At 35.7% G+C, this 20,869-nt stretch overlaps 1 protein-coding gene across 1 annotated transcript in view; it reads left to right on the forward strand.

Moving 5' to 3' along the window:
- The window catches only part of LOC111046987 (synaptogenesis protein syg-2), a 478,902-nt gene that overhangs the window by 400,531 nt on the left and 57,502 nt on the right, over positions 1-20,869 (forward strand). The window contains exons 4-6 of the mRNA XM_039426761.1: positions 11,358-11,468; positions 15,052-15,255; positions 18,045-18,190. Of these exons, the coding sequence (XP_039282695.1) occupies positions 11,358-11,468; positions 15,052-15,255; positions 18,045-18,190 (461 nt within the window). The remainder of the gene's footprint in view (positions 1-11,357; positions 11,469-15,051; positions 15,256-18,044; positions 18,191-20,869) is intronic.

Below are 20,869 nucleotides of genomic sequence, written 5' to 3' on the forward strand. Positions count from 1 at the left end.
AAATACAACTTCCAATATTCATTTCCAACTATATAATAGTCTTTCAAGTGAACATCACATCTTCGTTCTCACATCCTGATAATTCACGGCAAGTCAGAATAAAGGTGAGAAAAGCGTGTGTGTATTTTTTAGTGTTTGGAATGTCAGTTTATTTTATACATTCGAATAAATTCATGATGAATCGACGAAAATCATGACATTCATATTCAATTAAAGAAAATATTATTCATTCTTAATCTCTGATAATGCACGAGGGATAACTTCCATCTATAATTTACAGTGGACACTATCTTTAGTTTGAATAAACCTTATCTGGAAAACCTTATCTCTCTGGAAAAATCTACCTGTTCCCCCAAATACCGAGCAAATTATTTCATGCACTGGTTACTCCATTTTATCTAATCATCGTGTGAGGCGAATGTTTCTATTTGCCCTGAGGGCTTGATTGATTAAAAAGATTGATACACAGGTTTGAAAACAGTTTTATCAAACAGGATGGATGGAGATTATTCTCGTTCAACGGAAAAATGGTTGTTGATTTATTGATTGCTCCAACACTGCTTCTCAGGAGCTTTCTCTCCCATCGTTCCAGTTGGAATCCATGGCTGGGGGTTGGATGCGAGTTCAGTCAATCAGGCGAGTGAGCCTGGCGAGGTGGGGCGAGGCGAGTCGAACGTTGGCCATGTGTACTTCACTTGATACGAGAGGAAGGGTTTTGATACGGTTGTTTTGTGAAAGAGACTGCCAGCTATTTGCCGCGCAGCAAAGGTAGAGCGGAGAACAGCAAAAAGCAGAATAGAGACAGAGAAAGGAAAGAGCTATTGACTGAGAAGCGCTCAAGAGGAAAACTGTTCGGCAGTGTTTTGAAAATTAGAAACGAGCGCGTGGAATTCAATTACGACACTTTGCCGGGGTGCAGAGACCATGAAAGGCTGAATAAATCCACCTCTCTGTCCCTTATTTTAAAACAAAACATTTTTGGAATCAATCGACTATACGAACCGAATCATGTCCTATGCTGAATAAATTACCCGTCTCCCAATTCAAAGGGCTTTTCCTTAACGGGTTACTTGTTTGCTTTACGCGCGATGAATATAGTTCAGTTTTTAGCGTCTCTGAGTTTTCTTCTGACAAGAAGCTGACATCTTCTCTGTGTTTCACTGTTCTTCCCACTTCTTTCTACATGATCTATGGAATTTTCCGCACGTGCATTCGATGAATATGATTTATTATCGTTCTTGTTCCATAAAATTCTGGTATTGTCATAACACAGAGGAACAAAATGGTGCGCTCTGAATTTTTGAATTCTCTTATTGAAATGATATTCAATACACTCATAGATAATAATTATATGTACACTTTGATAAGGAATGGAATGGAAGAGTGGAATTGAAAAGCCATGCACTTTCCACTCCTCAACTAAGAGAAAATATAGAGAAAGGGAGAAACAAGAAAATAACATATCTATGAATGAAAAAATTCAAATCTTTATGTGTACTATTGTGGAGATATCCTTGACATAATATCTATCATCCTTGGACGTATCCTTATCGTGTTTGTCCTTGGAATACTCTCAATCTCCGCCACCATAAAATATATGAAGAATACGTAGAAGTATATTCATGTTTGTAGAATGTAAGTTTATTCAAGTAGAATGTATTGATGTTTAAAAATGTATTTTAGTTGTTTTTTTTTTATTATATTATTCTAATTGAATTCGATGAGTTCAATGTTAATTGTTTCCTAGAAGGAATTGACAATATTCCTGTATCAGATCCATTCGTAAATTATTGGATTGTCAACCAATGGAAATAGTAAGATCATTCGCTCTATCTAGTGGAATAGAAGTCGTCGAAGAAATTATCTCTGAATAAAAATGTTGAATCAGTATTAAAAATAGTATGATACCAATATAGGATTAATTGGTCTAATTTGGACATTCAATGAAATAAAAAATAGTTCAATAACAATTAAAATTTACCTTGTATAGTTCATTCTCAAATATTTTTTCTTATATTTTGTGTTAAAGGTGCATCTAATATTAAATTCATAGTGTTTCTCTCAAATCGAATTTATCAGCCTACCATATCAATGAACAGTCATAGATTCCTTGTATTTGTCTTTTTGAATTTTTCATTCGCTTGTAATGTAGTTACTTTGTCTTATCGTTCGTAAAGATTGACATGTGACCTTGTTCCCGTAATAATTTTATTTATTTTAATGGTTTGAATAAGCTTCATTCTATTGTTTCCATTGACATGATCGCTGTACCTACAGTTTGTTCGAACTCACTGCCGGCACACAAGATGTTCTTTGCCAGTACTGCCATTTTGTAAGTTATAATGTTTATTTTATCAATCTGTAATATTTCATTGCAAAATAAATAGATTTGAAATAGAAAATTTGAATTCACATACATGGTTACAAAATTCAGTTTCATACATTGAAACGTTGATAAACTATAATAATTATATGGACTACTCAGGAGGATAGTGAACTAAAACCATTGAAATGACCTTCACTAGTTTGAAAGAATCACTTTAAATCATTTTGTATCCTGTAAGGAGCTAATAATCTATTATCTATCTAACCAGAAACGATAACTTCAAGACACAAAATTTCGGTTATGGCTTCCAGCTTGAATTTCGTTCAATTTGCGAACGGTAGTAAAAATATCCAGCAGAATCCCCGTACATTATTCGCCGGCTCTGTTCTCGCTGGGGAAAAAGTGGAAAGTATGTTAGCAGTATATTATTTCCCATATTACCGGTTTGAACACAGTTTGCAAAATGATAAATGTGGCTGGGGTTTCCGTCGACTGTGTCTCTAAACAATACAAGCGCACATTGCATGATATCATGCGTGGCGGAAAAGAGGAACGAAGAAGATGCATTAGTCTGGGAGCGAAAGAAGGACGCAAGGAGAATTGGAAGACGATTAAGAAGCAATAGTTGGAAGATCGTCAGGAATAATAACAGGCGGGTAGCGAGGGGAAAATTCAGCTATTGGAAAATGGATGATGCGGGAAGTTTATAGAATAAGAGCTGAGGAGATAAAATGAGTTATTGGATAACCAAAACTATTGAAATATGAGCATGAAATTGATGTGAGAATTGTAGCCATATTGATAGAAAAAACAAGTAATATTTATCCCTAATTATTTATTATTACAAAAGAGTTGATGAGGAGATTTATGTTAGTAAGAAAATAAAGAATAAGATATAACAATAATTGGAATGAGGATTTTGAGAAAAACTGATAATAATATATTAAAAAGAAAGAAGGGGAATTTTCAAGAAAAGGGCTAAAACGGAAGAGGAATGTGAAAAGAAATAGAGGGAATAACTTGAAAAGGTAATGAGAGAGAATTAAGAAAAGAAGAAAGAGGAATGAAACCAAGAGCCAGTTAGTAGAGAAAGTAGAATGTGGAACTCAAGTATGAAGATGAATAAAACAATATAATGGGTAATGGGAAGACAAAGAAGCAAGATTAGAGAATTAGGATGGTGAGATCATGAGAAAGTGTTTGAAAGCATAGATGAAATAATGTGACTGGGCATAGAAAAAATGTTGGAAGGCATAGAGATGTTGCCCGAAAATTATGTGAAAAATGAGAATGGAGGAGTTGAAATCCAAGAAAGGTAGAATGAGTAGGATTGGTACTTCTAGTACTTCTTCTAGAGGAGGGAGGTTGAGATTGAAATCTATTGACAGAGATTGTGAAAGGAACCAGATGAAGAGAGAGAACCAATGAAATATCTTGAAAAAAGTGGATATATAATAATATTGTTATACCAGCTCATGAACACAAGGAATAAGAAACGTAAAGAGAATTTTAAGAAGAATTCTGTAAACAATGGAGAATTCTCAAAAGGAGAAGATTGCTGGAGAATGAGAGATTTGTATAATAGAGAACTTTTGTGGAGCAGAACGAAATGCATGGATAGAAAAAATCATCGAATATTGGTGAAGGTCTGCGGTGAATAAGATCGTAAGGAATTGCTGATAGCGTCTGGGAGATACATCAGGGGAAGGAAAACAGTGAAGGAAGAGATAAAAGAGGGAAGAGTTAGAGAAGAAGAAGGTGGCGAAGGAGTAGAAGAAATAGAGGAAGTGAAAGAAGGAAGAATTTTGCGTAGTATAGGAAGAAGTAGTGCGAGACGAAAGTGTGGGCCATTAGTGTGGAGGCTGCATGCCGCTGCTTTATGTTCATTCAGTAGTCTCCATAAATCATATTTTATCGCCATCGCCGTTGCATTAGCAGTATTCTCCACTCTGGCAATAAAACTCGGTTGCATGCAGGCTTCGAAGACTACATGCCAGCATATACAGTGGGCCAGACACAGACAGTCATACTGTATGCCCACAGTCCACTAAACAGACCGCCCGATAGTGGGTGATTCTGATGCATGTCGACCGTTTTCAAATAGCTCATTTTCCACGTGGTCTGTCCTGGTCACGTGACCTGATAGCAGACGTTCGAGGAATAGATGAACAGTCAAGATGAAGGAGTGCCAGCTGAATAGAAAGCAAGGCTGGATGTTGTTGAAACAGAGAAGAGAACAATGTACATCTCTGTTAGGAGATGGAAGAGATCCAAATTTGTGATGAATGAGAAGAAAATGTTGAAATTGGTTTGAAAGGAGACGTATTTGTGTCTACAATTATTCTACTTGTTAAAGACAGTGTACATCTTTGTGAGAAAAATTCAAATTTGTGATCAATGAGGGGAAAAATGTAGAGATCTGTCTGAATGTGATACATTTGTGTCAACTTCATGAGATAACATTCAATTATTGTTGAGATATAAGAAGATTTATTTGTTTCTAGCATGACTGAATTAATCTCATGAATCTGAATAGAGATATCAAAGTTAATCATATTCATTCATTCAAATACTATTACAATAAGCGGAAAAATGTAGGGGGAAAATGTCTGAATGTGAAACATGTTTGTCAACTGAATGAGATACAATTCAATCATTGTAGTGATATGTGAAGAAGTATTTGTTCTTAGAATGACTGTATTAATCTGATGAATCCGAATAAGAGGTATCAAAGTTTATCTTGATGATTGATTTATTCAAATATTATTTCCATTCGATCGCATTCTTCATGGAGGTCGAATCGTTGATTAGAATCATCGACGGGAATAGAATCTTCTTGAAAATTCCGTTTCTATTGAACTCAAATTATTGGTTCAAAATGATCATTCATTTTCAAGTGGGTTACACCTTCCAGGAAATTGAATACAGTAGATCACTAAGGAGGTATGAACAGGAGGTTGATCAATTAAGAGGCAATACGGTAGATCATTTTTTTAAGGTGTATACAGAAGATTCAAGTTTCTAATACAACTTGATCTTGCATGAAGATCAATAATTGAGAGGTATATAAGTCCTTTTGGAATGACTGTTTTTTTTTATTCAATCTTCCAGAGGTTCAGGTGGTACACTTGTAAATTTTAGTAGTTGACAGTAATCCCGTCTGTAGAGATTCATTCTTTAAGTCACTCTAAACTTCTGGCCGGACAAGGGAAGATGTTTGACATTGTAGGGTACAGGCCAAACACACTACATCAATGTTTTCAAATTACCATTCAAAATTATCAGACTAACTTGCAGTTTCGACTATTACTTCATAGAAAAACATTCAAAATGTTGTTAACCATTTATTTTGATACCGCCATGCGTTGATTGATCTCATAAGTTATAATATATGTAGAATTGTTAAATGTAACAGGATCCGCAGCTGGGAGTGGAAGCCGATTGAGTGAGTGTTGGAGGAAAGTTAGCGGAAGTGGAGTAGTTGCGGCTGTCAGCGTATATTATTGTCGGCGACAATTCCCGTCCGCCCGCCCGCAATCTCATCTCATTCCGACAAACAGTCGCGGTCTAACTCAATTCCACGCCAGAAATGTCCTGTCCTGCTCGGCTTCTTCTTCTCCTTACTTCACTACTTCTTCCATCCCTTCCCCACCACTTCTTATTCATCACCTTTTTCTTTTTCTTGTCCCTATCAGTCTGCCTTCACTTCCAGGTATCCGATGTACTAGTGTCCAACTGATTGTCCATCTAATGTCTCTGAGTAAAAATAATACGGATGAGATGAGAACGTGTTGGATGAGGTTAAGGTCAGGGTTAGGCTGGGTGATAGTTTCTGGTTTAAATGATGATATTTTATACAGATATTTTTAGAAAAATTCAATCATTTTGAAATATAGAATAAAGAATTTTGTCATTCATAATACTGTGAGTTAGTTTTTTTCAACTGCAAATAATAGCTAGAGGAGTGTAAAATAACAACTGTTCCTGTACCTTGTGTCCATGTTTTGAAATTTCATTATCATATCATATCTTATAATATATATTTATTACATATTCAACGTATTTCGCCACATGATTAATTCTGCTAACCCCTTATCGTATTCTATAGTCCATTGGTTAGCATCTTCTACTTCCTGGGGAAATTGATTATAAAAGGTTATTTTACAGTACAACTGATCCATTTCATAGTCTGAAGTATCATAAAAGGTATGAGTGGATATTCTAGAAAGTGATAATCCAACATCAAAGGATCTAGATGCTGGAAATGATATTCTCAAAGAAGTCAAGACTGAGCAAAGATCGGAATAGAAATTGAATGCCAGCCACACTAGATTCTAAGGCCGTTTCTGCTGCATTAGGAAAAGTGTCAGAAAATGTGTTACGAATCGAAGAAAAGATGATTCCGGGTATGGAGGTCCATGGAGGCAATGGGAGGCAACTGGGAAGACGTGCTAGTATCGATCAGAAAGTTATTAAAGGCTTTCAGACCAGGTGAAGCCTTAAAGAGAGGAAATTGAGCCTTTCAATCAGGTGACTCGGAGCGGACGAGGAGGGGGAGGATGCTCTTGTTCGCTATCACCCCCCTGTCTCTCCCGCAGCCTCATCCGGGTGGTGAGCAGGTTATTCAATAACGGCTTGGATAACGCTTGCCAGCTGATACCAGCTTCTCGTCTGCTATCTTTTCCGTTTACAATGAGGTCTAGTCAGCTGATTAAACCGACGGAGAGAGTAGGCGAATACGAGCGAAAGCATTGTCACCAGTTATGATGTTTCGCGAAATTGAGAGACGAGGAAAGGGATGATCCTGCAACTTAGTGCCGTTTCCTTTCAGCCGTTGGACCGGACATTTCTTGTTAGAGAGACGGCTGCGTGATACAAAACTGAATGCGACAGAAGATCCTTGTGTCAGTGACAAACAACTATTGCACCTTCGATATTGGATCCGGGTACGGATTCCAGTGACAAGTGGATGGTCCAAAACTGGATTCAATATCGTTGGTATTTCGTGTGGAAGATAATATGAATTTTGTCATGAGGACCTACAAATCGGAATCCATCGGAGGTCCATCTACTCTTTCAAACATAGACTTACTCTCGAATTTCATCAAAATTTGCTGAACTATCAAAGATCGAACTCTATCAAAGCTCTACCAGATCTCGACTCGAATTTTATCAACTACATCTGATAATATCCTACTCAACTGATAATATCCTACTCAAATACATTCAATCATCAACTGCTATATGGTTCATGTTACAACTGTATTTGACACCGCAGATGTTTCAAATGTGCCAATTCTTTATGATACGTTGAATGGGATACGTTTCAATCATAGTTGGGGAGAAAAAATAAACCATTGTTTATCGAAGAGATTCCTATCATTTTTTAATAGATGAGACGAAAAACATCACCTTTTCACATGATGAATTTTGTTTACGGTTCCTGTTGGTCTCTGAGAATACAAAATATTACTCATCAAAATACCTACTATTTGCTGAGAAAAAGGCAGGACTTGACATGACTAGCTTTGTTTTCAAACTTTACAAACTTGAAGAAACCTGAGATAGGTTAGAAAGATACCCTAGTCATTTTCACTGACTTGAACTGTATATTTGTTTCTACTGTCTTGTCTTACCATTTGTTTCCACTTATAACTCTCATATTTCGATGGTCAATTAATCCAATGTGAAATTTCATCAGGATAAATAGAAATATGAATTCGTTGAGGAACTATTTCACATAAAGTATATGCTTAGTTTAAATTTTGAATTTCCGAATTCGAGTTAACTCATCCAATAGATTCCAGTTGAACAATACTGTCATCTGTTCGGAATTACACCGTCATGTATACTATTTTTCTAGAGACTGGAATCTAGAATGGGATCCTAGTGCAGCCGATGTGCATGGAATAGTAATGTGCATCTATTGAATACAGAATGCCATTTGAATGAAGAGTGAATCCTGGCAGACGGCTTGGAAAGCCTGCAAACAAAACACATGCTCTGCCAAGTGTCAGGAAATTTTCATAACCAACCTTTGCAGACAAGATTCGAATTAATATTCCATGACCGGTCAAATTACTGGAAAGGGTAGTAGCCAACTGGCAGAGTTTCCCTACATCTCTATCTCCGTCCTCGTTTGTTTGAGCTCTTCAATCATTCTTGCTCTCTCTCTCACCATGATAGTGGCTCTCTTGGGTTGTTGTCTCCACTCACTGCCTACGTTCCTCGAATCTAATTACACTGGGCTTTCTCTTTGACTCTAAATTGTAATTTCGAGTATCACTAGTTAGAGTAATAACACTTCCTCTGCTGTGTTCAATTCCAAAGGATCGCTATCCCCATACAACATTACATTCATTTCAATCCGTAGAAGAGGGAAATGGCATGCAGGAATGAACACTGGATTGAACGTTGAATTTTTGAATGAACAGGCTTTTGTGGAATATTGATTTCACTTCCAATATTCAATTAGGCTTCTTTATAAGTGAATTGTCTATAACAAACCTCGTGCTATCACATTTGTATGATTCAGACTACTTATAAATGGAATATATAAATTTCGGATTTTCTTAGTAAGCTAGAGCAACGAGCCGAGAAATGGATATGATATAGAAACTTGGTACGTATATCTTCATGTATGAAGATTTATCGAATCTACATCATCTCCAACATCTGAGAAACTCTGCACATATAAAATTCAATCAGTCACTGATAACAATGTACCTCATATTTTGTATAGTTGATACAAAGAATCAGAATTGATATCGTTGAATAGAGAAATATTATAATTGATAATAATCTCGAAGACCATCAACGCGGAAGTAATGTTTATTTACATAAATGATCACATCCGTTACTATTATTCAATATTTGAAAGGCACTCATAAAAAATAGAAAAGTGATAAAATGAATGAAATATGGCTATGATCAACCATAACTACATATATTGATCCGTTATATTTTATATATAATCGTTTTATATTTTATATTATATTTAATTTATTATATATTATATTATATTTCATAATCGGTTTTATATTTTATATATTGATCCGTTCTATTTTATAGAAAACTGTTATAGACCACAACTCACATATTGTTAAAATGTATTTCCTCTTCCAATCCTACTAGTGAATTGACAAATTGATCACTGAAATATCAATCTGAGATTCAAAAGATGCAAAAATATATTTCCAGATCACAATACAGCTTTGAATCTTCTAGCTATTTTAGTTCTTATTACCTCATCTTTATTTTTACGTTATATACTTCCTGTTTCAATAGATTTCAGTCACTACATTTGATGGCAAACAGTGAGTATTCTCCCGGTGCCTCCCAAAAAGTTCTATTTTGGTTCCTGACTGTTCCCTTCTCAGATTCGGGAAAGCTGTCCCTCTCCCTTGTGACTCCAACCTCTCTCTTACTCTCTGTTACCCCCTTACTTACTGGTCTCTACCCTCTCACTCACTTGCAGCTCCCCGTTTCCCTGACCAACTTTTCGGTCTTTGATGCCTCTGTTGCTCAATAAACTTGACTCGAACTTGGCCAACTCGAAGCTTTGTTTTCTGTCGTATTTTTCTCCCCGCAGTGAGACAAGACGAGTGCCACAAGCCTTCGCGTGTCTTCCTTTCTTCTCCAGGGAGCGTTCATTTGTCTTTGACTTGTGCCCCAGTCACGATTCGTTCCTGTCTTAGCCTAACCACTTTAAAGAAGCAGCCTGCATCAGGAATTTAATCAATTCCAGTCAGTTTTACTCCTATTTTTCTGATGTGAATGAAATCCTAACTTCCACCATTGATGGGTTGGATTCACTTTCACAACTTCTGTAAAGATTTTTGCAGAACAATGTGCTTTAATAAACTTTGACATGATTCAGGACTTGGAATCATATTTAGCCCGGATATATGGAATCTCGTAAGAATAATACATCATTATAATATTCTATTTTTTTTTTCAAATTCAAGTTTTTATTTATTCAAGCAAGTTACAATACATTGTGGTTTACACACGAATCTACAATAAATTACAGTACAACAGGCAATTATGCAACAAATTTCACATAATTATTATGAAAACTTATTAATTACAATGAAAATGTTGAATGCAACATTAGAATATTGAAAATATAGTATTGTAATGTAACTACATAAATCAGCGGTGTCTCAACAATGAATAAATGATAATTTCAATGAATAAATATACACCATACTATAAATTATATGTGTTGGGGTATAAGTAATTTGTTTCTTATTGCGTGTTATAATTACTATTTACAAACTTCATTCACTGATATGGGATTAAAGTTTTTTATAATTAAAATATAGTAAACATTTATAATACGAACAAAATTATGAAATTAGTAGATGAATATTAATGTTCTATTAAGGATAATGATAAGAAAGGTTATTTTTAGAAAAATGAAAAACAGTAAAGAGAAGAATAAAGAATAAATAGTTTCAATATTTACAGTCTAACTAAATTTTCACAATTTTCCACTCCAATATCAACCAACCAGGAAAATAAACTTTTCTTGAACCTGTGTCTATTGAATTCTTCCCGAATATAACTTGGTATTGAATTGTGAATTTTTGGTCCCAAATATATGTAGTTTCTTTGCCTAAATGTAGTGTTCATCCTTGGTACTATTGAATGCGTGTTTCTACGTGGTACTAATGAACCCGTAATAATTTGCGTAGGAAAATAATTCTCTTATTCTGAAGAACTAGTTTCTAAGATACTTTGAATAATTCGTAATCCTTTGGTGATCATTCTCCAGGTTCATCTCACAAATTCTTGAAACAATTAACCAATCTCTGAATGTAACTGAATTTTGTATCAAATACTGGAGTTTTTCAGTTACATTTTAGCTTCTGCTAGACATTGTATCAATCTAGACTATGTCACCAATACGATAAGCTACAATGTATTTGATACGAGGCTATGTATTTCGTGCTTTAGTCTTTGAATTATTCAATACAGTACTCCTGCTTGCGTATGATAATAATCATGTGCATTTTTATGTTTTCAGTTCCGCCCGAATATCCTCTGGTCATGGATGCGTTTTCCAAGACAGTCAATTCGACACTTGGGCCCTACGTAGAAGGTTCGAATGTCACACTAACCTGCAGAGTGACTGGAGGTGAGAAAAATCTCCATCAATAGAACTCGCAAAAGTATTGATTCAGAGCATTCTCTATTCTGAATATTGAGGTTAATGAACAATATGGAAAATAATAATATCACGAAATCAGAAGCTTAGAGATATACTTTCTCCTTCGAAATGTAAGATTTAATTAGACATGGCTAATGGGCAACGCGGCCACTCTCATGGTTATTCAGAACATTCCTATCAATTCCAATCTTAACTGATAACTCTCCGTTCTTCAATACTTAGAATGAGACTTTAGTTGATAAGAGCTCGGGTTCGGGGAGCCAAGTTCGTGTAGGATTTGCCCACACACTGTAGGGGAGAGCGAACAATAAGTTTTGTTATTGTTTCATCTACCATAGCCTATCTTCAATCATTGGAACAGAAGAACAATATTAATATGATTGAAAATTCGCCAACATAATAGCATATTATGCAATATATATCTATTTCCTACCCAACGTTTGATAACATCTATGACTTTGTTGAGTGGAGAATAACGTATGTTCCAGAGTTTCAGTATCATAATACAAAATCTTGAAATATAGAATGAAATGGAATAGTTCAATTGATTTACAGATAATTATATAACATGATTCATGGAAATTGTCAAGTATCATTAAGTATGAAATATCGCAGAGATAACATAGAACAATGTCAGACAACATAACAATATCAGATAACATAGAACAGCACCAGATAAAATGAAACAACATAAGATAACTTCGAACAATATTGGCATATCAATGGCAGTATCCCAGTTTTGATGTAATACAATATCCTAATTTCAAATGACAATACTAATAGAATCTACTACTGACCGTACCTGATATTCACTCACCAATTTACTAAAGGAATCCAAATTACATTCTAGCAGCCTCTAGGACTGTGTTATACAGTGAACTCCTTGGATTCACTTGTACCGGAGTGTGAAACAATCACTCTCTATTTACAATTCAATCTTATAGCTCAATCGGGCCCACTGGAGGTATAGTAGTCATCATTCAGAACCAATCACAAACAATATTAGAGGGCACAACAAGACGATGCGGCTTGAGTGAAAGAGACAAGAGAAAGAAGAAGAAGAAGAAGAAGAAGAAGAAGAAGAAGACGAAAAAGAAGTGGGAGAAGAAAAATCAGAATAATGCATGCAAAAGATGGAGGATTGAGAGTGACGATAAGGTGTAGGGGTGAAGAAGAGAGAGCTTGTTAATTAGAATGTCTCCATCGGATGTTTAATTAGAAAGGGCTGGCTGGCAGGATGGAGAGGTGGATTGACTCTCTGCCGTGTTGAATGGCTCTCACCCTCGCCGAGACGCCTTGATGTGTGTGTGTGTTCACAACTCGCGAACTCGACATGGAAGAATCGCTGCTATTTTGTCCTCTCCCTGCAAAAAGCACCAGACTCCAGTTGTGAGAGTCCAATCCTTGTGAGCCTCGCCAACCGTTAGCTGTATCCATTTGTTGTCCTTCATGCCCTCATGTCTGTCTCTTGTTACTCTTTTAATTCGCAGCATTCCTCTTCAAATAGAATTCTTTCGCCGTTCTCCCTTTCCGGGAACGAATTACTCCGCTGAATGACGAGTGTCAAGGTTGTCGAGTGAGCCTAATGCATATGAAATCGTAGTGAACTGGTAGATTGTTTTCCTTGTGAGATTCAGTGAAAGTGGACACTTATAAAACGTGTGACGTTATATCCACTTTATCTTAATTTGTGTCAGATAAGTTACAAGAAGATACAGACACTTATGGCACGTGTGAGGTGACCTACGCAAGGAAAAGGTGTGCGGTGTCCAACGTTTTACATTCCAAGTAATGACAAGTACAATGTATATCACTGGAAGAAACATGTTAATTCATCTTTTGTCTTTTTCCTGATTTGTTGACAAAAATAATTTAATGAAGGGAAGAGAATACAAAGAGAAATGAGATTCTTGATCATGGAAGAAATGAGAACACAACGATTTAAAGACAAAATTCAAAAACTAGATCGATTATGTATGAGATAATGAGTTGCATTGAATTACGAAGTGAAAAAAAATTCATTTAATTATTGAACAACAGATCTGACAAGTACTGTATTAAACTGAATTGCCATATACAACTGATCTCTGGCAATCCTCAATGATATGAGTGATATTTTTTCCGCTTTGATGTTAATTTAATTTGGAAAAAGTATGACAGACAAATCGCAGTCACTCATCAACATGCTGATACTACAGAGTATCAATCAATCAGTCTAAATCGAATAATTATTATTCCTATTGGATAGTCTGTACATATTCCTGTACATTGTATACTTCAACATTCCTGTATATTGACAACAGAAAAAAAAGCTGAATGATATTCGACAAACGCTACAGGCGAGTATTTCTGTGCACCAGAAGAATAATACATTTTCGTTCCAACATTCAAAAAATTTCCTCCAGCTATTCACTCTTGCCAATATTTGTTGAGCAAAATTTTCCAGACTGTTTACAATTCACAGCACTAAATTTTTATCTGTTTTCCAATTTTCATTTTATGTTCATATTTATTTATAATCTCCATCTTTATTTTAGACATTAATTGAACATGAATAATCAACAACGGTATTGTTCTATGATCTAGAAAAACTTTCCTGACACAAACACTTTTCCGCTGTTGATTCTAGATCCCTCTAAAAGACAACATGAGCAGGAGTTAATCTGGTTGTTTCATTGTAATAGTTGCGGTAGTCCATACATGAAGAAGTGGAGATAATGTTAATCTGAAATAAATTATTCCTGTTTTACCGGGTGGGTACGTTAAACTGTCGGTCTCGGTTAAAGTATGAGAGTCGTAAGGCCCATTGATGGCTTGAATGATATATTCAGGCGAGGAGGAACTTCCATCAGTAGCTCTCCAAAAATACAAGCCTTACGAATATCATTATTAATGAATTATTTTTCTCCACGAACAAGTTCTGCATTACAATGTACGAGTAGATTAATCCTCTTTTATGATTCATGAAGAGAAAGAATGATATTGGGGTGTGTTTTTTGATGAACACTCTCTATTTTAAAATGAAGATTGACTCAATCTTCTTCACCCAATACCAAGTTAAATAACTCGTAATCATCATTACAACGTTTCTATTGTGTTCTGTTGTGATTAGTCTATTTTCTATTTGTGCCTAGCCTATTTAATGAACTTCAATCTTGGTGAATGAAGATTGGTTGGTTCTCTATCGTCTACTAATTCAAAGAGGGTGTAGCTACTGGATAAATAAGGAAAGATGGCGATTGGGGTGCGAGAAGCGACATAACTGAAGTTGCAAAAACTCGCTATATATAATTATGGTGTAGCTACTAAGTAAACGCGTCTATTGTGTTGACTCAATTTATTCTCTTATCAACACAAAAAAATGTGAGTTTACCAAGTTAATCAGTTATCTTTAAAAGTTTTACCTAGTCAAAAAGCGTGTGTTCATCATGACAACGTTTCTATTTAGTTGTCTTTTATAATAATTTTACCAAGACAAAGACCGTATGTACACCAAGTCAACGTTTCTATTGCATTGTGTTTGTGTCAATAATTGTGTTGTATTTCTTAGGTAAACCAGAGCCAGTGGTGCGGTGGCTGGTGAACGGAAACGTGGTGGACAGCATTTACGAGCACAACGCCGGTAATGTGATTGAGAACCGCCACACGTGGCTGAGTCTGAGACGGCGCGACCTTCACTCGGTGTTCAGCTGTCAGGCGTCCAACACCGAGCTCACCGACCCCAAGGAGACGTCGCTCGTCCTCGATCTACTCCGTAAGTTGATCATCAATCACCACTACCAATCACTCTCATTCACGACCCTGCCTTAACATTTTATTCACCACCTTGCTTCAACCGCAACCTTATCGTTCAGTGAGTGAATGCATCAGGGTGACCGAGAGAGTGCCTCTGGTTGCTGTGTAGAGGGTTTTCAAAGTATTAGAAAGGTTTCAAGGGTGTGGATAACGTATGAATAAGACTGTCGTTGACATGAGAATGAATTGAAATTCACAAAAAAATAATTATAAATCAATCATTTTTTTAAGTCACTGAGTGAATGTATCAGGGTGATGACAGAGTGCCACTGTTTGCTGTGTAGGGTTTCTCCAATGTCTTCTTAAAATGTAAGAATTCAGGCCTACTCTCTTGTATTTATGAAAAAGAACTATGGCACACTTCAGAATAATAATATAATAGGATAAGAATACAATATAACTACTAGTCTCGGTGATCACACTATTGTCAGGTTTTCTTCAATGTATAAGAAAGGTATCAAGGGTGTGGATAGCATATGAATAAGACTTTCGTAGATATGAGAATGGATTTACATTCACAAAAATGATCACACATTGATCACTCTTTACAGCACAATCCTCCATAAGTCTCTTGATTCACAACAACATTGTAAGCATACGGGAGAAGGAGAACCAAAGTTTTGATTGAGATAAAAACGGTTTTTGCAATATGGGGGTTGATTCTTTATTGATTCTTCAAGTACACAACATAGCAATATATTGCCAGGTCTGGCTGGACTTATTGCATACTTACTTTACACTCAGTCAAAAACAGAGAAAAGAAATGAGGATGATATCAGCGATGTAAAAATTAAATGAAAATATCACTGTTCATACTTTGAGTTGACTAAATGTACTAATTGAGTGAACTATTTTCAAAGGTAGTGTAGTTAATTTTACCATGAGAGTTGAAAGCGAATCATATTCCGTTTATAGATTCTAGAATAGTAATTATAATAATTTCTATAGGAATCAGTTGAATTAGACTTGTATTCTCCTGTAAATGTAAGAATAATAGTTTCAATCAATGTTTTGTGCAATCGACAACAAACCAGGTGTTTCCAATTAAATTCGTATTTCATTTTTTTCAATAATTCATGCTGTGGTAGTTTCTTAGGAGAGAAAGTTGTTAAAATTATGAGACATCAAATCGCCTCCATGCTAATCTATACCAGTCAAATAATAAATTGATTGAGTTCTCTTGTATATGCCCATTATCTAGATATTTATTGTAAAATTGTCAAGATTTGGAAGTGTCGATGAATCTGTAGATTGGAATATGAATCTCTACATATGGAGATGAGAATAGGACGAATCGAAATTTATTGTTTTTGATTCAATACTCAATCTTTGAGCAGAATATGATAGGAAAACGACTACAAGTCCCAAATCGTGCTCAATGAAATGTGAGTTAATATTCCGTGTTACATCGTTAATACTGCTCTTGAGACGACCAAGTTTGATATGAGCATTAATAAGTGTTTTGAAATTTCCCAACGTGTGAGTAAACATACCGCACGCACGTTGCACAAAATTTCCGGAGTTCAACTGTAATTAATCATCGCGAAGACTATTTATGGCGGTGAGATCAGAAGATTTTCAACTGTTAGCTTAACATTATTATATTAGAGGGTTCTGGGCGAAACTTGCCGCAGATTATGGAAGTCACCGGCGAAGAAAGTTGTCTGTTGTGGAGCAGAATGTCTCGGGCCACATGGGAAATACACATTTCCACCGGCTTCTGAAAAATGTATGCTGCAACAAAACAGTGTGATGGTGAGACCGCTTTCCACACAACATGAGACTCTCGATTGCGGTACACAAAAAAATGAGGAAAAAAGAAACCACTTCTCCAGTGATCATGATATTATTGTTCCGAAAATTCAATACTCAACCATGCTGGGAACATATTTGAGACGATGTTGACAAAACTTTCACCTACGATACTGTTTTTTCAAGGATTAAACGACCAATACAAAATAGATACGACACCTAAAATATAATAATATGCTCATAGCTAAAGGTTCACAAGACTTTCACTGCAGATTGATCACTCTCCACTAATACTTGCACTTCAACATTCAATATATTGGAATCTTCTCATTCATTATACAGTATCGATATAGCAACAATCATGAATTTTTCAATAAAAATTTCTGATTTCTTAGTCATTCTTTCGAATTGGGAAATGTTCATTCTACAATGATTGAACATTCAGTAGAATATTGATTCTGAAGGATTAGGACATCCTGAGCTGTGCATGTATGAGCTACGTATGATAGCTACAATGATAGCTGACGAACAGTAGAAATGGAATGGAAATCCTCAAGTACATCCATTCATGTTTCATTGATTCAAATAATTTTCGTCCAATTGAAGCTATCTCGGAGTCGTGAATATCAATACTCAATCTTCACGATTGATAGACAAAGACGGTTGGAACAAAAGTATATCAAACGGACGTCACAGATCATTAAAAATGAGGCTAACACCTGCTCTGCTGGACGAAGCGTTTGAAAACATATCCAAAAGAGTGCGATGAATCGTCATCATCTCTTAAAGTGGGACAATATTCTTAGTAAATTCTATTATCAGCTGTTTGAAGTACATACTTGGTCAAAACATGTTGTAAAGTACTAGAACATAGAACGGCTACTTGCTGATTCTCATTAGATTTTGTAGTAGTTCTGTAGTTAGAATAACTGTAGTAGCCCTATAAGAAACGATGAGTATGTAACATGTTGCTTATTTTCATTATATTTTTTCCAGTGAAACCTCTAACGGCCAAAATCATGAGTAAGCCGACGCCTCTGAAAGCTGACGAGAGGTACGAGGTGAAATGTGAATCGGCTGGATCCAAGCCTCCAGCTGTTATCACCTGGTACAAAGGAAAGAAAACGCTCAGAAAAGTCAAGGTACATCCACATTCAATCACATTATCTCTATAGTCTACATGCTTTTCTTCTTCCATGTTTATTGTGTATTGTATTTGATAAAAAATAGTTTTGTATTCAATTGAATTGTGTTTATATAAGCTAAGGCCTGGTTCCAGGGAACTTATCAAATCTAAGTGAATTCTCCAGCCAAAATTCAGCTCCACCTCTTAGGGTAGGACTCCCATGTGGAATAACATTAGCAGTGAATCAACCCTAGTATTTACAAGTGAAAAATGGAGTTTTCCTAGTTGTGACGTAACACGTTGAGGCACAATGTACCTAAAATAATATATTCAGGTTCAATTATCACAACCCAATTTTGCAAACAGCCTTTACAATATACTATAGTATTTTATGGAACTGACTCGAGATTTCTATCGGGATACCAAGGTTTCTTCAATTTCAATTTTCAAAGTTTTAAAAATCATTTCATGGAGCTTTCTCAGATTTCATAGTTTTCCCAGTTTAGATTGAGATTTACCCTCCCAGAATAAATTCATGTGACTCTCATCAAGAAGCCTTTGGAGTTCCAACCCAAGTGAATTCTTTCAAATTGTGTCCCATGATGTAGATGTAAGATATTATTGAACAGCTTGCCACCACAGAATGTCTCCATCTTCTGGCAGGCACACTTAAGATGCTCTCGAAGAAAGTTGAAATTATGCACTTCCGATTTCTCACTTGCTCATTATACTAATGAATTGGATTTATCTTCTCTCTTTCTCTTCTTCTGCTGCTGCTGAGAAGTGGCTCCATCAATTCGAGCAAGCACGTTCGTGACAGGCTGATTTATTCGGCGCCTCGTCTCCTTAAAAGGGAAGATTCGAACGCGATGAAAGCAGAAGGAGATTGAGAGTCAGCAGGAAAAATAAGCGCACAGCAAAGAAAGAAAATAGAAGTGATGGAGGCGAATGAGCCGCTAAAACAGAGGCGTGTGTTTTAGTTTCTCACTTCTGTCAGCCTCTCACAATAAATCAACGATTTTACGTCATCAATTCATGCTTTGGATAGCGCGCTAAGCTATGAAAACCACAAAAATCTTGACGTTGACGTATATACTAGAAAATGAAAATGCAGTTGATCCTCTTTCTGCGAGTACCCATACGAGTGTGTGTGATAAATCGCCTAAAAAACGTGCTAACGGTCATGTTATTCCACTCCTCGCTGAGACCACCATATCTTCCTTCAGGATCATGCGTACTCACTGAATTGATGATTCGTCTTACGTGCATATATGGGATGCTTGTAGTCTAGGGGTACGAGCAGAACGGAACTACACAGGTGAATGTGTAGATTTCTTCATCTTCTATATGTGTATCAATGACCTCGAATATGTTAATTATTGCACAGCTGTTCAGTGGCATTGATCTTCACTGCGATTCATTTATTCTTTCCGCACGTTCAAAGAGGAAATAAATTCAAGTTATCCAGATAAAAATAAAACATAATAAAACAGCAGAGCTCTGCATGAATTATATGTATTCATAGTATATTTGATTTTTATGCTATGTTTTGTAGTATTCATGGTTTGTGTATTGGAATTTATGATTTTGAGTTGAAACAGACTTGAACGATTATTATCATTCAGAATTGAGTATTAAGTTCAGCTCCACTTCTCAATTGGGTAATGGTGGATTACTGAAATGGGTAAATGAAGAATTCCATTGAATGTTATTGGAGTCCTCTTACATTGGCAGAATGGTTAACAATCTTATATCTTCAAATTGTACTTTTTCCTACACAACAGAGTAGGAATCTATTGGGAATCAGGGCTAGAATGACAAGTTCTTAAGGAGTAAATTCTCTTGATAAAGCATTATGGTAACAAATTCGTTGATTCTTGGTGAATATTCAATTCAAAATTGAATTGAATTGAATATTCATTCTTGGTGAATATCATATTATATTGATGGAAACATTTTTTTTAAATAATAATTTCCGCGATTCTCCAGAATAAATGGATTGGAAAATATGCATTCTATATATTCATTTCAATTTGACTTCAGAGTACAAATATGAAAAATACGATATATTTCTTCAAAAGAATTTGAGAAATAGAAATAGAGAAATTTCTATGACTTATCATGTAGTACCTTGATGATTTGAAACAGAGACCAAAATATGCATTTCATATGGAAAATATGCATTCTATATATTCATTTCAATTTGACTTCAGAGAACAAATATGAAAAATACGACATATTTCTTCAAAAGAATTTGAGAAATAGAAATAGAGAAATTTCTATTAAACGTATAACAGGACTTATCATGTAGTACCTTGATGATTTGAAACAGAGACCATATACACACAGAGTGCTGGCCAGAGTTTCAGAAGTCGCTTCCAATATTACAGATTCATAAAACAAAATGATGGGAGCATTTAGACCAAAAAAAGCAGCCGTTAACTGGGAAGGGCGGTGCTTTTTCATCATTCCAGTAATCATTCCACATTCCAATGAACACGAGCAATTTCTTTTTGTCGCTTGCAAAATTGGAGTCGGTTTCAATTGGGAAAATGATTCTCGTTTTTGGCACCAGTCAATATTACACACACACTCTAACAGGAAAACTTTGGGTCATCATTCTTTTAAACTCTTTTCAGAGAACTGACAAAATGAGAACCTTGATCATCTTTGATCTATATGATGCATCAATGGA

The sequence above is a fragment of the Nilaparvata lugens genome, chromosome 4 (assembly GCF_014356525.2).
Source record: "Nilaparvata lugens isolate BPH chromosome 4, ASM1435652v1, whole genome shotgun sequence".
NCBI classification, from domain to species: domain Eukaryota; kingdom Metazoa; phylum Arthropoda; class Insecta; order Hemiptera; family Delphacidae; genus Nilaparvata; species Nilaparvata lugens.